The sequence below is a fragment of the Cetorhinus maximus genome, chromosome 29, assembly GCF_964194155.1.
Source record: "Cetorhinus maximus chromosome 29, sCetMax3.hap1.1, whole genome shotgun sequence".
Taxonomy (NCBI): Eukaryota; Metazoa; Chordata; class Chondrichthyes; order Lamniformes; family Cetorhinidae; genus Cetorhinus; species Cetorhinus maximus.
Genome location: NC_135907.1, coordinates 11,455,945 through 11,470,484, shown reverse-complemented (window position 1 = coordinate 11,470,484; position 14,540 = coordinate 11,455,945). Strand labels below are relative to the sequence as shown.

General features: G+C 46.7%; 1 protein-coding gene across 1 annotated transcript in view; it reads left to right on the top strand.

Annotated features, from left to right (window-relative positions):
* The window catches only part of LOC144669328 (glutamate receptor ionotropic, NMDA 2B-like), a 264,087-nt gene extending 261,891 nt beyond the window's left edge, over nt 1-2,196 (top strand). Inside the window, exon 12 of the mRNA XM_078531691.1 lies at nt 397-2,196. Within this exon, the coding sequence (XP_078387817.1) occupies nt 397-2,196 (1,800 nt within the window). The remainder of the gene's footprint in view (nt 1-396) is intronic.
* The last annotated feature ends 12,344 nt before the right edge of the window (nt 2,197-14,540 follow it).

Genomic DNA, 14,540 nt, shown 5'->3' with positions numbered 1-14,540 from the left:
CTAATAAACCCAATTGTGAATCAGGAGAATTTTCTCTACCCAGAGGGTGGTGAGAATCTCAAACTTGCCACCGCATGGATTAGTTGAGGAGAATAGAATCAATGTTTTTAAGGCAAAGCTAGATAAGCACATGAGAGGGGGGAAAGGAAAAGAAGGACTTGGTAATAGGTTTAGATAAATTAGTGTGGGAGGAGGCTCGTGTGGAGCACTAATAGACCAGTGGGACTGAATGGCCTATTTCTGTGCTGCATATTCAATGTAATTTACCTAATTGGTACCTGCAGTATAAGTATGCTAACAGCTATTTCAATAACATTTCAGATGGACCTCTTTAAATCTTAGTGTTCTGCACACCCACTGAGCTATTCCTTATTCTTTTGTTGTGCTTTGTTTCAGGGTATATATAGCTGTATTCATGGCGTCCCCATCGAGGATAATAAGTCTTGCATGGAGTCCCCGACCGCCACTGTGAACGACACCCATTCCAATATCATGCGGCTGCTGAGGACGGCTAAGAGCATGGCCAACCTCACCGGGGTCAATGGCACGCACTTCGGCTCTCCCCAGAGCGCCCTTGACTTCATCGGGCGCGACCCATCAGTCTTCGACGTCTCTGAGCACAGGCGGAGCTTCACCCATTCCGACTGCAAATCCTATCAACCCGATGACAACCTCTTCAGCGACTACATCAGTGAGGTGGAGAGGACATTTGGGAACATCCATGCCAAGGACACCAACAGCATCTACCAAGATCATTACCATCATCACCACCCGCACAGTATTGCCAGCACCAGCTCCTTGGACATCCCGTATGAGTGCGACAACACGATGTTTGGCACCCAAGGCAGGCCATTGTCAAGGAAGCCCTTTGAAATTGGTTTGCCCTTGAAACATGCACAAGGCCACCTCAGTGACAGCTACGAGAACCACAAGTACCTGTTCAAAAATGACCGCTACGCTCACGATGACCTGATTCGATCTGACGTTTCGGACATATCAACTCACACGGTTACCTATGGCAACATAGGCAACACCAAGCGCCGTAAGCAGTATAAGGACAGCCTTAAGAAGAGGCCGGCTTCAGCCAAGTCCCGGAAGGAATTTGACGAAATCGAGCTCGCCTACCGGCGGAAGGCGCACACCTCGGACCGGAAGGCGCGCTTCTTCAACAAGGACAAGCTTCGGGATTTCTACCATGACCAGTTTCGCTGCAAGGATAACACGTCCCACTGGGAGCATGTGGACCTGACGGACCTCTACAAGAGCCACGACGATGACTTCACGAAGCACGACCCCTCTGGCTCTCGCCTGAGCAGGCCGCACCACGTGCACGTCGGCGAGTTTGGGGCGGGCGAGCGCAAGAGCAACCTGCACGCCTCCACCGTGGGCCTATGGGACAAGAACATGGGCATGGCAGAGTGGAGCGAGCACCAGCCTGAGAACTACTGCCACAACTGCCCCTCCAAGCTCCACAACTATGGAGGGCAGAACGCCAACAGGGCGGCCTGCCTTTGGTGTGAAGCCTGCAAGAAAACAGCGACCTTGTACGATATCAGCGAGGATAACTCGTTGCAAGATGTGGACCAGCCGCTCCCCTCAGGAGCCGGTGTCACCAAGTACCACCAGAGCCCGACCGACTCCACCAAGTTGCAACGGCGCAACCGCAACAAGTTGCGCCGGCAGCACTCCTACGACACCTTTGTCGAGATGCAGAAAGAAGATAACGTGGCGATCGCCCCGCGGAGCGTGAGCCTGAAGGAGAAAGACCGCTTCCTCGAGGGCAGCCCCTACGCACACATGTTTGAAACGCCGGCCGAGCCAGCCTTTGTCACCAAGCCCTCCGCGCCAGAGCGCCACAACCTCAGCCGCTATACATTGAGCAAATCCCTCTACCCCGACCGGGTCACTCAGAACCCCTTCATCCCCACCTTCGGTGACGACCAGTGCTTGCTTCACGGCAGCAAGTCGCACTTCTTCAAGCACCCAGCCGTCTCCAAAACGCGCTTCGACTTCCACCCTTCAGCTAAGACGGCCTCGTCCGTGCTCAACGCCATGCCAGCCAGGTTTCAGAAGGAAATGTGCACAGGAAGCCAGCCGACAGTGTGTGTGGCAAATAACAAGACTCCCAGGGCTTTCAACGGGTCCAGCAATGGACACGTATACGAGAAACTCTCCAGCATCGAGTCGGATGTCTGAGGATGGCGTCGCTCCTGGTTTGGGGGCTGTTTAGGAGGTCCTGGTATGCATGACATACTGGAGTTCCGGATGGACCCGCTGTTTTCTATTTTTTATGTTTTTGATCTTCATGCAGAACATCATGGTACATCGTTTTTTTCAAATGCATTATTATGGGAGTGAATTGGATTCCATGATGAACATTACATCAGGTCCAATACAATATGGCAAAATTCTAACTGCATGTCATTTGAATCAAGTTACACCGGGTGAAGCATCATTGTTTAGGGGGTGACGATTGATATATTAAATATTAATATCAGTGCCAATACTGTACAGTTAAAACCTGTATTAACCCATTCACCACTGAAGACTCCATCAGGCTTCCTTCTGAATGCCTCTCCAGGGTTCTGGGAAACCACCAGCTGCAGTCACTGTTGCAGGAGTGGATCTGGGTTCTAGTAAAAGTGATCTCAGATCGGTGGTGCGTATGTGTGTGTGTGTGTGTGTATGCATCCATGTGTAAATGTATGTGTCCATTCACGGATGTGTGACTGTGTGCATGCATGTGTGTGCTTGCAGTGACTCTACAAGGACAACGTGTACTGACATTGTCAGGTATTCACAACAGTGATAAGCTGTGACATCGCAGTCACAGTGACTTCACAATGACAGTGACGTCACAGTGACAGTGACATCACAATGACAGTGACATCACGGTGGCAGTGACATCACAACGACAGTGTTGTCACAATGGCAGTGGCGTCACAGTGACATCACAATGTCATTGATGTCACAATGACAGTGACATCACAATGACTGTGATGTCACAATGACAGTGAGGTCACAGTGACAGTGATGTCACAATAGCAGTGACATCATGTGTTCCAAAAAGCTAGTGGTCTTGAAATTCTTGAAAATATTGTCAAAGTTGGTCCTTTAAGGTGTGTGGCTATTGAATGCAAACTGTAAGTACAACCATTGTGATAGTTAGGCCTACGGATAAGAATAAATCCTCAATCCAGCAGCAGTCTCTATTTAGCAACACAGGAAAAAACAATTTTATTCCATTGCATTGAGTGATAATATTACAGCCCAACAGAGTTCTTATTGTCAGACAGGAAGAGAATCTAATGATGCTTAATTAAATTAACACTTGCTACGTACTCACAGGTCTTTCTACGAAGGAGCACTGCTAGCTATCAGTTAACACGACGATGGTCTCTTTTCATCCCATGGGTCTAGATGATAATTTTGCCTCGTGATGTGAAATTTCATTGCAGTTGGAATGAAACGTGATTTTGCATTACGATCTAGTAATATCTGATACCTCTGAATCAGGAATTAGCAGAGTGTTGCTGTGCAGATGGTGCTTCCGTGATGTTCATTGCCAGATGGGAAAGACCACTTTGACTATCTTTCCTGTTTGGGAGTGGGGATTCACTAATGTACCATATCGGGTGTGGTAGTCTGCATTTAATCGATGCATGTTTCTCCCCTTAATTAAAAGGCAATCCATCACTCCCAACCATAGCACATGTCTGAGCGTAATGTATGATATTAAAACATTGAATGAATTATGCTCATTGAGGTGAAACTCGACCTGACTAATCAGCAGCTCCCATGCTTCCTAAACAGACTGCAGGGCCTGAAGGATCTGCGGTAGCTGTTTAGATCAGAGCCTCTGCCCTGCTGGGAAAGGTTAGTGATTAAGGACTGCTAAGGTTGTCTAGGAAGGGAAGCCTTTGGCTATGCTGCGATCATTCTCTCCCAGCTGTACGTTGACACCATTTAACTCCTGTCATCTTGTATTTTTTACATGGGTGATGTTGCTCACACAGTGATAAATTTAAAAGAATGCCAGAATACTAGCACAGTACTGACAGATAAGAAGTCAAATGTGATCCGGGGTTAAATATTCTAATTCTCTTAAGGGTTTAACGCAAATGTTTTTACGCTAAAAGGTGTCGGCTGGATGTTATTTGTTATTGTTATGGTGCTGTGAGCAACCTCTTCATGGTTCAGAGTTTAAAGAGGACCCTTCTTCCCCTCCCCCACTGGCTGATGGGCATCAGAACCACCCAGACTACAAACAACTTGGTCGCGTTTAGCCAAAAGTATACCTTAACCTCGCAAATACTGGCTCAGTTTTATAGTGGGGTTAGAACGTTCTTGTGTTCGTCATCAACCAGCGCATGGTTGAATGTGATGGCATAGTGTCAACTGTGGCTCAGTGGGCAATACTCTCACTTTGGGGGAGTGGGACTAGCTGAGTTGCTCTTGCAGAGAGCCAGCACAGACATGGCAGGTTGAATGGCCTCATTTTGTGTTGTAACCATTCTGTGCTTCTATGAAATGTTGGCATTGGTTGATCACTTCTCAGACCGAGGAGGCTGCAGGTTCGATCTCCAGTCTGTACTGGGTTTGATGACCTTAGCCACAGCTGCCTTATGGGGTTGGGGGTATGGGGCAGGGGGCCCTAAATTTTCTGGCACAGGCATGATGGGTCGAATGGCCTCAGTCTATGCTGTAACACTCTGCGATTCTGTATCATTCCTTCAACAGCAGGATTGTGACCCAAACGGGCGGGATGGTAATGGAGAATAGGCAGCTTGGTTTGAAGCCTAGTTCAGTGTTCTCCTATTAATCCTGCTGTCTTCAATCCATTGCATGCGGCTTAAGTTTCAGGGAGACTTAATGTGGGGGGAGCATTGTAAATCCAACATGGACTCATGGGGGATCATCTTAACCCAACCCGCTGGACGGGTGACTTGACTGGGTGCCCAATTATACGCTCCATTGAAGCTGAAGTTGCTGCATGATTTCACTCAGTTGATGAATGTAATAGATCAGGTAAATATGCAGCCACAACCTGGCAGTGGTGCAACCCGTAGTGAGGAGTGCTCCTTAAGGTTGTGTTGTCAAAAGGCTCATTGTAATACCTGGTCTCGCCCTGTGCCAAATTAAACCTGGTGCGCTATGGTTTACAATGGGTTAAGTTCTGTGGTGGGGCCACCTGTAACTTTGGGAGCTACAGAACGGTGAATGACAACCAGCAGCAGCCTGTGAAGTTAATGTGGAATGGGAAGACCAGTTAGAAAGGGGCTCCCAAACAGGCAGTAAGCCCCCTATTTATATATACAAAGGGCCTAATTCCTGAACGGCTGTACGTTATTCGTATGGTGGCTGGTGCTTGTTGTTAAGTGGCCGCTGTGCCAATGTATTTCTGGGCTTATGCCCTGCAGAGCAAAAAAAAAGCTATGGAACTGTACGAGCAGTGAACTCCTTCAAGAGACGGGTGAATGAAACAAGGTGAGAATGGGCGTTGGGGGACGGGGGGTTGCTATTCTGCACAAAACACTGAGGCTTCATAAAGAGCTCAGGAAATCTCATAATTTTAGTACTACTTAGAGGGGAGAGGGAAATAGATGTATTCTTGACAGTATACCACATGGGGTATTTGATTGACTGAGCGAGTCAAGGTAGCGTAAGCCTCTCCGTGTTTGGAGTTCTTTTGTATAACAAGAGTGTCATATATCAGGCTGTGATCCTGAGCCCTGAAATGGTTTCCGTTCTCCTCTTGAGGTACCAGGAGTGACTTCCCAGAAACCCCTGCTCAAAATAGTCCCATGGCAACAGTTTTCCCCTAGTGTTTTGCGGACCCAAGCACACCACCCATTATTACAGCTTCCGTGGGATTTTTTCTTTTCCTGAAATTTGTATATAGCGCGACTGCAGTCCTGTACAATGTTTGAGGAAGAGTGTGGTTGACTGTTTATATGGAGTTTTTAACGGAATGTTTGCACTCCTGTCATTTGTGTGATTTTTGAAGTACCTTAGTATGAAGAAAATTTTGGAAAGCCGAGAAATATTAGTGGTGATGGTGTTATTTTGTTGGAAGCACATACTCACGTTGAAATAGATGTTGGGTGGCAGAAATGTAAACTACACATGCGTCGTCTTCAAACTGCAATGCGCTTTATTAGGCATTTCTCACCATTTTGACCAATGGAGGACTTCAAGACTTCATTGGTATGTTTTACAGTTTCTCATTGGCTGTTTTGATGTTGCCACCATAGGAGGAAGAGGGTAGCATTCCTTCTGGTTGACTGGAGCCATTTGCTTAAACCCTTTATCCTTGGATGTTCACCTCAGTTGAAGAGGTAGAACATTAAAGTGGCAGAAAAGCCAATAGGAAGGAAGTTACTCAAAGAACTCCCATAATGTTTGTATTAAAACAAAATGTCTGGTGTGAAATCATGCTGGATGACTAACATCAACATGATCGCATGATATTCCTATTTAATGAGGTGTAATTATTATAAAAGAAAGAGACTAACACTTTATCAAAGTAACAGGCAAAAGATTTTCAGTTGTATTCACAATTAATATCACAGAGCAAAAACACTCATCTTTATTAAAAAAATGCTTGCCTCAAAAGAGATGAGCCATTTTGGGTCCCCTTCCTTCCACAGCCCCCGCCAGTGATGCCTGTGACATGGGGGAGGTCCCTGCACCAAGGAGAGCTCCATTCATTTTTACAAGGGCTGTAGCTTCAAAGCCAAATCCCAATACCAGGGTCAATGGAAGCATTCAAAATGGAGAGTGATAGATTTTTCTTAGGTAGAATATTAAGGGCTAAGGAACTAAGGCAGGTAAATGGGGTCGAGGTGCAGGTCAACCACGATCCGTCTGAGTGGCGAAACAGGTCCGAAGGGCTGAATGGCCTCCTTCTGTTTGGAAGGCACAGTGACAAGCCAGTGAAGCCCGGCTCTATTCTGTGAAATCAAACATCAACAGAGGCTGGAAATCAGAAATAAAGACAGAAAATGCTGGAACGTCTGTGGAGAAAAGAAGGTGGGGTTAGCTTTAGTGTCAAGAGGTCATCAATCTGAAACCCTAACCCCACTTCCCTCTCTCAACTGTCCAACCGGCTCAATGATCTGTGTTTTTAGTTTGTATTCTCATTTGAAAGGTGAGGAAAGGCTGAATTCAAATTAAACAATGTAACCAGGCGTATTCCATAGAGACTCACCCAAATTCATGACACTCGAGTATAAAGAAGTTATCTTAAATTGGAATAGAAGACTGGCTTGGTCTCCCTCAACGGGAGTATCGTGTCCAGTTCTGGGCATTACACTTTAGGGAAGACGTGAAGGCATTGGAGAGAGTGCAGAAAAGATTCATGAAAATGACCCCAGAGATGAGGAAGTTCAGTTACATGGAGAGATTGGGACTGAAGCAAAGAAGGTTGAGAGGAGATTTGATAGAGGGTGTTCAAAATCATGAGGAGCCCGGACAGAGATGGGGAGAAACTGTTCCCGTTGGTGGAAGGATTGAGAACCAGAGGGTACCGATTGAAGGTAATTGGCAAAAGAAGCAATAGTGAGGAAAAGCGAGTGGCTAGGATCTGGAATGCATGGCCTGAGAGTGTGGAGGAGGCAGGTTCAATCGAGGCCTTCAAGAGGGAATTGGATAGTTATTGGAAAAGGAAGAATGTGCAGGATTACGAGGAGAAGGTGGGGGAGGGGCACTGGGTAAATTGCTCCTGGTCAGCTTGGGGACAGTCCCACGTCATTACATTCTATACTCTTTTACTAACTAGTCCAATACCTACAACCTACCGATGAACCACCAACCCACCCCCTCCCTGCCTCCACCCTGGCTCCTCACATTGTCTTTACAGACATACTACATAGTTTAAATCAGTTTGTTCAGATAATCTCTTCTTTGATTCCTGGCTAAAAGCTCAATGAGCAAAACCTTGTGGAGGCGACAGGGGCTCGGCCGTTGGCTAGAGAGTTGGCGAGACCCCTGTGTCGCCCCTTCTTGGGAAGGCCTGCCACTCGGGCACTTAACAGGCCAATGGCGGGGCGTAGCCCGGGAACAAGGACACCGAGGCGGAAGTTCCACCCACCGAGAGCTGTCGACCAGTCCGAGGCCGGCAGCTCGATCGAACACTTGTGCCATTGGGGAGGTCATGGCTGCTGCCAGCTCAACACCGGCCCAAGGCCTAGGATCAGGCGGGACCCAGGCCACAAGTGAGTGATGGTGGGAAGGGGGTCATAGGGAGGGGTGTAACCATCAAGGCCAGGGTGATGGTTCTCATCAGAGCCCCATACCCCCTTCCCCATGCCAAGTCCCTTACTTAGTCACTGAGTGCCTTTGAATAAGGAAGCCCCCAACCCACTCACTCTGGGAGCCTGCAAGCAAACACTCCAGGGTTAACTTGTTCTCCCTCCATGGCGAGCCCCGCCCAGCATCCCTTCCTCCCCACCCCACCACCACTGCCCTCCCTCCCCCCGCCTCACTGGATTAATACTAGCAGCAAAGGGATAAAGCCCGTAAGTGGGCAATTAAATGGGCATGAAGGCTGCCAATGTCGGCGGAAACAGGAAGGTGGTGGCTCCCCACCTGTCACCCTCCCAAATGCCTCCCCCGCCCTGCCACCAAACTCGCCACATGGGAGGGCACGAGGTCCCCCCCAAATTTGCCTTCTCTGATCGAGTGATGACCCTTTCAAGCAAGGGGTTGTCAAATTAGTTGCATCCCTGATTGGCCCGATTTGTTGCCCTGCGTTGCCTCCCCTCCCCTTGCTTGTGCCAATAATTTGCTGCCCGGTCTCTCTCAGACGCATGCGCACCACGCCTTGTGACTTCTGAGATCAGTTGGTGAATGGTGGGCAGATCGTGGAGGGAGTGGGCACTGCCAGCTAATCAGACGTCTCCGGTTAGAACCTCCCACTGGAGGAAGGCCCTCCAGCCTTCGCCCAAAGGAAGCCATGGCCTGAGTTTGTGTCCATTATCAGCTAAGTAAAATGAGAGTTGACTGTACAGCTCAGATCAGGAGCTACATGTGCTGGTGCAATGATTATGGGACTAGACCAGCAATCTGGAGGTTGTGGGTTGAAATCCTCCCATAGCACCGCAAAAGCTGCAGGATCATCCTACAAACCTAGCTGATTCGCTAATGTCCTTCAGGGAAGGGAGCCTGGCACCCCTTACCTAGTCTAGACCTACAGGTGACTCCAGTCCCAGATGATGCCCTTGACTCCTTCTTCCCTCCGAAGTGGCCCAGCGAGTCACATGGAAGGACTTAATGAAAGGGCGATAAGCGTGCAGGGGCTGACACGGAGGCACCAGGGTCACTTGTGCCCTGAGAATAAATTAGAGAAGAAATTATCTAGTAGGGGTGGAGGTGATGTTAGCAGATGGGTGCTTGCCGCATTCAAACGCTTCTGTTTTCTGCCTTAACGCAGAGAGATATCTCATTTACCTCACGTTCAGGCTTCCCCTCAACGTGAGGGTCAGTGGAGTGGCCTACAACTATATTAAGCCCGTTTGAGTAAATATGGGTCTCGCTCGTGTACTTATTGCAAAGCACAGCTGGTGTCTGCATTCTGAATTACTGGTGTGGCTGCCAGACATACAAAACCTTTCCGACATTAAGTATGTAAAACCTTGGCTGAAAAACTAGGCCTTAAACACATCTTAGATTGAGGAACTGGGGAGGGGGACTCTCTCTTAAAGCTGTGCTGAACTTATTTTTCTTGGAGCGGCCCAGAACCAATCCAAGTGGGGTGGGGGGGGGCGGGGGCTGCGGGAGGGGGTGGTGAGGGGAAAGTTATGACATTTTTGACAACCTATTCACTTTTAAACTTCTTTGTCACTTAACTCGCATGTGTCATAAGGCAAGTGGGAGCAGTATCTCATCAAACCCAGTGGTCAGTGTAAAGCTGAATAAATGCATAGCTTTACATTATTCCCGTTTTAGAAATTAAAGCAATTTAGCAGATGTCCCGTGGCATTGCTCATAATCGAGAGAGGATTTGCTGTATTATAATGTTGGCAACACTACACAGAAAAGCACAGTGCACTGTTCAGCTGCTCAGTTGGGGCCGTGTGTAACTGATGTGTGTCTCAAGGTCTGATTCCTGTAAATAGGCACAGGCTGTGGGCAGTTAGAAATCAACTGCTGCCACAAATTTCTTTGTGGGTTGGCATTCCTCGTGAACCCAGCGTGTCCCCTGGGTCATTAGAAGCTGACAGCCGACGACTGCTCCTCTGTTTTTAATGCTTCTGAGTGTGAGACCTGAATTGTGACTGATGTGCTGCGAAACCTTCACACTAAATTGTGTAGACACATTGTTCCTGAAGCATGAGTAACTTGGGGAGGGTGATTTGAAAATGAAAGTCCGCCCATTAATTGTACCTGAGAAGGAAATGCAGCAAAGTTCGCTTCTCTCCGCAAGGCCGGTGAGCGTCACAGGCTGCCTCTGACTACCTCCTTCCAATCACAAAGGGATGGAAATGGTGCTCATTTTACAGGTGCCAAACAGGAACAGTAGGGCTCAGTTTTGGGAGCAATGTCCCGGGCCCCGATCTGACCTGAAAAGCGGCCGTGCCAGAATTGGCTCCCTCGCCTTCAGATCAAACAAGGATTTGGCCGCTAACTTGACACCTCCATCAGGCCCCTTCAGCAGCTGAGCTACGGTGAGCACCGGGCCTGGTCCTCCAGATGCAGTCGCCACCTGAAGGCACGGTTCTGTACTGCAATTAATGACAAAAAGAAAATCTTGCTGTAGAGCCATGAGATGCAGAGCTCTCCCAACTCCACAGTCACCATGACTTCCTCCCCCACCCCACGTCCCCTGTTGTCCACTTAACCCTCCCCACCCCACTCAAGACTAACCATTGGTTTGATGTTTACAAGGTAAGGGGGCCTGGCATTTGTGCTCTTCAAACATGTGATCTGCCTGTGGGGGCATGGCACGTTGGCCATAAAGCCTAAATTGGGCCAAAGGCCCACTATTGTGCCAGCTTTAGGCCTCTCAGTGAGAGGGCATGTGCTATCTGGGTCTAGGCCCGAGAAGGAACCCTGGCAGCGTAGTATCAGTTACGATGCAGGCATCAATGATTATGAGGCCCATTCAGCTTAGGAAACTTCTGTTGAGGTTGTTCTGCCCACTCGTTGTAATTCCAGGGGCTATGCCATGGAAACCCTACAACAGTCCCATTCGAGCTGCTTTTCTGGAACATGGTAAGTAACCCCAGTTCAAATGTTCACCCCCACCCCTACCCCCCAGCCCCACCCTCCATGCCCCCCTCCCCCCGTCTTTTGTCAGCCTCTGTTGCGCTTCTACGACCAGGCGACCAGGTTGGTAGAGCGTGCTCACCCTCAACCTTGCAAAGTATGTTGCCCATCCTGCAAAGTTGGCAAACACAGAGGCACCTTGGGTAGTGCCCACTGTCACACCTGAATAAATATTCTGTGCCGCTGATGTGGTGCGTTGTTTCAGCCATACAAAAGAACAGAAAGCAGTTGATCAATAACTGCGACGGTATTATAATACAGTTAGCTGAATCATTTCTCATTGCAGGGCACACACGGCATCTGCAAACCTCTTCTTTTAAGTCAGAGCTGTACAATATTGTGTATTAAAGGGCTTATAGGAGCAGCTAGACTGGAGATGTAAGTTTGTCATATACTGGATGAAGCATTCCAGATGGGGCATGACTATTACAGAGTAGATATGGGACCATAGCTTGGGGATACTGTTGAGGATATTGGACTGGGCATATTGGGAACTGATGTTTACACATGGTATATGGAGGATACTTGAATAGGGGTGATATCACAGTACATATGTATTTAGGATTGATAAAACAGCAACCTATACATGGAGGTTGTTAGACTGCAAATGAATGTACATCCCCCATTATATGGAGGATATTAGATTGGGGTTTATATAGATATATGTGTGTAAATACATTATATGAAGGATTCTGGATTGAGGTTTAATATTTATTACAAAGTATATGAAGAAAACTAGAAAAGGGATTGATGTCTATCCCACCATATATGGAGAACATTTTATTTTTACTATTTGTTCTGGAATGTGGGCAATGGTTGCATTCAGTGTACATCTCTAGTTACCCTGAGAAGTTTGTAATTGTCCTTTCTCTTGGACCACGGCAGCTCTTGTGATGCTGGTACATTGGTATTAGGTAGAGTGTTCAGTGTATTGACCAAGTGACAATGAAGCAATGATAATATATGTCCATGTTAGGATGCTGTGTGACTTGCAAGGGCACTTGGAGGTGCTGGTGTTCCCATGACATTGCTGCTCTTGCCCTTCACTGCAGTGTTGACTGGTGCTGCAATTGGAAAGAATGCAAAGGAAAGCATGTTTAAAAAAAAAAGTTCATGTGTAACATAGGGATATGTTCACACTGCAGAATGCTTCACATCAAGCCACAAGCCAACATGGATCCGAATGTTGATCAGTTTGACACAACAATCTAAACCCTCTAGATTTCTGTAAGTACATAAACTAGTTTGGTCTGTTAGGCATGTCATGCTTTGAAGTCACATTTTTCCAAATGCCTTTTTTTTTAAGAAAAATTATTCCCTAGATATTGGCATCACTGCAAGGCTGGCATTTATAAGGCCCATCTCTAGTTTCCCTTGAGTGAGCTGCCTCCTTGAACTGCTGCAGTCCGTGTGGTGAAGGTGCTATTAGACAGGGAGCTGACAAGTGTGAAGGCTTGATTGTCAGAGGATGAGACCAATAGTTATCTGTGCGAATCCAAGGAGTAAGGAGTGACATAATGCCAGGAATGATCAAATGGTTAACAAGTTGTGTACATAGGACTTGTGATGGGTGCCTGAATGTAACAACAATCTCTTATTCAAGCACTTTGTTAGTACACGTTTCTTTTTGAATTTTGCTCTTTTTGTAAATGATTAAACTTAGAAATAGATTTCAATTAAGACTTTTATTAAAACAATACAGGGTATATGAAAAGAAAATACTCTTTAACTGTTGTGTTATGTTATGATTTGTTTACACTTTTTTGAAATATGAACAAGGGGGACAACTTCCCTGATCATTAACTGCAAGTACATCTGAGATTTCTAAGCAAATGTACAGAATACAAGCTTCGCTGACTACCTGGGCCGCTGAAATACATTTGTAAAATTTACTTGAATTGATAATGTATATTGTGTGATTATAAAGTTTGATTAAGGACAGGCTGTAGACCTTACTTAAGAATATCTTAGTGGACTGAAGGACCCCGATGATCTGCCATATTGGACTGTGCATGGACCTGCTTCCATTGTTGCCTTTTACAGAAAACCTGATTTCTCATCTTGAAATGCATGGTTCTTTTAAAGAAATCTGTCCTGATACCCATTAGCACTCATTCAAGATGTATTTTAATAGTGTTTTGTCACAAAATCTTGTAAATTTTCATGTGTTGTGCTGTGTCCATCAGTTACACACACACCCTGCACGCTTCAATATGGCAGCGAGGTGTCCACATTATTGCCTGAAAATGATTGTCCATAAGAAGGGGTTGAAACTAAACAGACTTCCCAAGAACAGTAAAGCCCAGAGCTTAAGAGGGACATGAGTGGGCTATCAAACTTGGAGTACATATTGTACAAAATTCGATTAGATGATCTTAAAGGAGGAGCGTTGATCCTATGTAAAAAAAAAAATGAAAGTTTTCAAGATAGATTTGCAAATAATGGACTCTGCCCACTAGTATCCTGAATGTGTGAAGCTTTGTTTTGGAGAAGGTTTAACATCAATAATTGAAAGTTCTCTCTCCACAGGTGCCAACATCTCACGTCCTTCATTCTTGCCTGCTGGCGCCAGTAGCGTTTGTCCCAGATTGTATTTTGTCCAGAAGTTGCAAAAATTCTGATGCTGTCAATCTCTCATAAGTCAATACCTAACAATCATGCACTTTATATGATGGGTCTCCCTGGAGTCTTACACATGCAGGCAAGAAGGAAGAAGGTCCATTTGGAGTAAAAATTGTAGCATTACAAGTATCTCCAAAGTACAGTAGCATGGATTTCAGGACCCTGGACAGCTAAACTGAACCTCACCATCTTTTGAATATGGCATAGGTTCCCATTTGCAGTAGTGATCTCTTTAAATTTGGCTGGGCACTTTTAACCTCATGCTCAATCACTCCTACCTGAACCAGGCGACTTGTGGCTCCTATGTTACTTATAGATTCCGCCCGAGATCTTGCAGCCCTCTTGAGTTGTGAAAACTCGGTGTCCTCCTGTATAGTTTGAGGCCTCTGTGTCTTTTAGGGCGCTGATCACTTTGACCAGTGACAGTGAGGGGAGAACCTTATGTTCTGACGATGCAAACCATGCACTATGTAATGTAAACATTTTCTACAGGGTCAACAGGGTGTGCTCTGTCCAGCCATTGAGCAATTTGTGGCAGAGTAATTTCCATTGCAGTGCAGCTCTCTCTAATTCATGTTCCACAACAGCAAACCATATTGGGCCTTAACTAACCCAAGTGGGCAATTCATTTTCTCTCCCTTCCTTCGCTT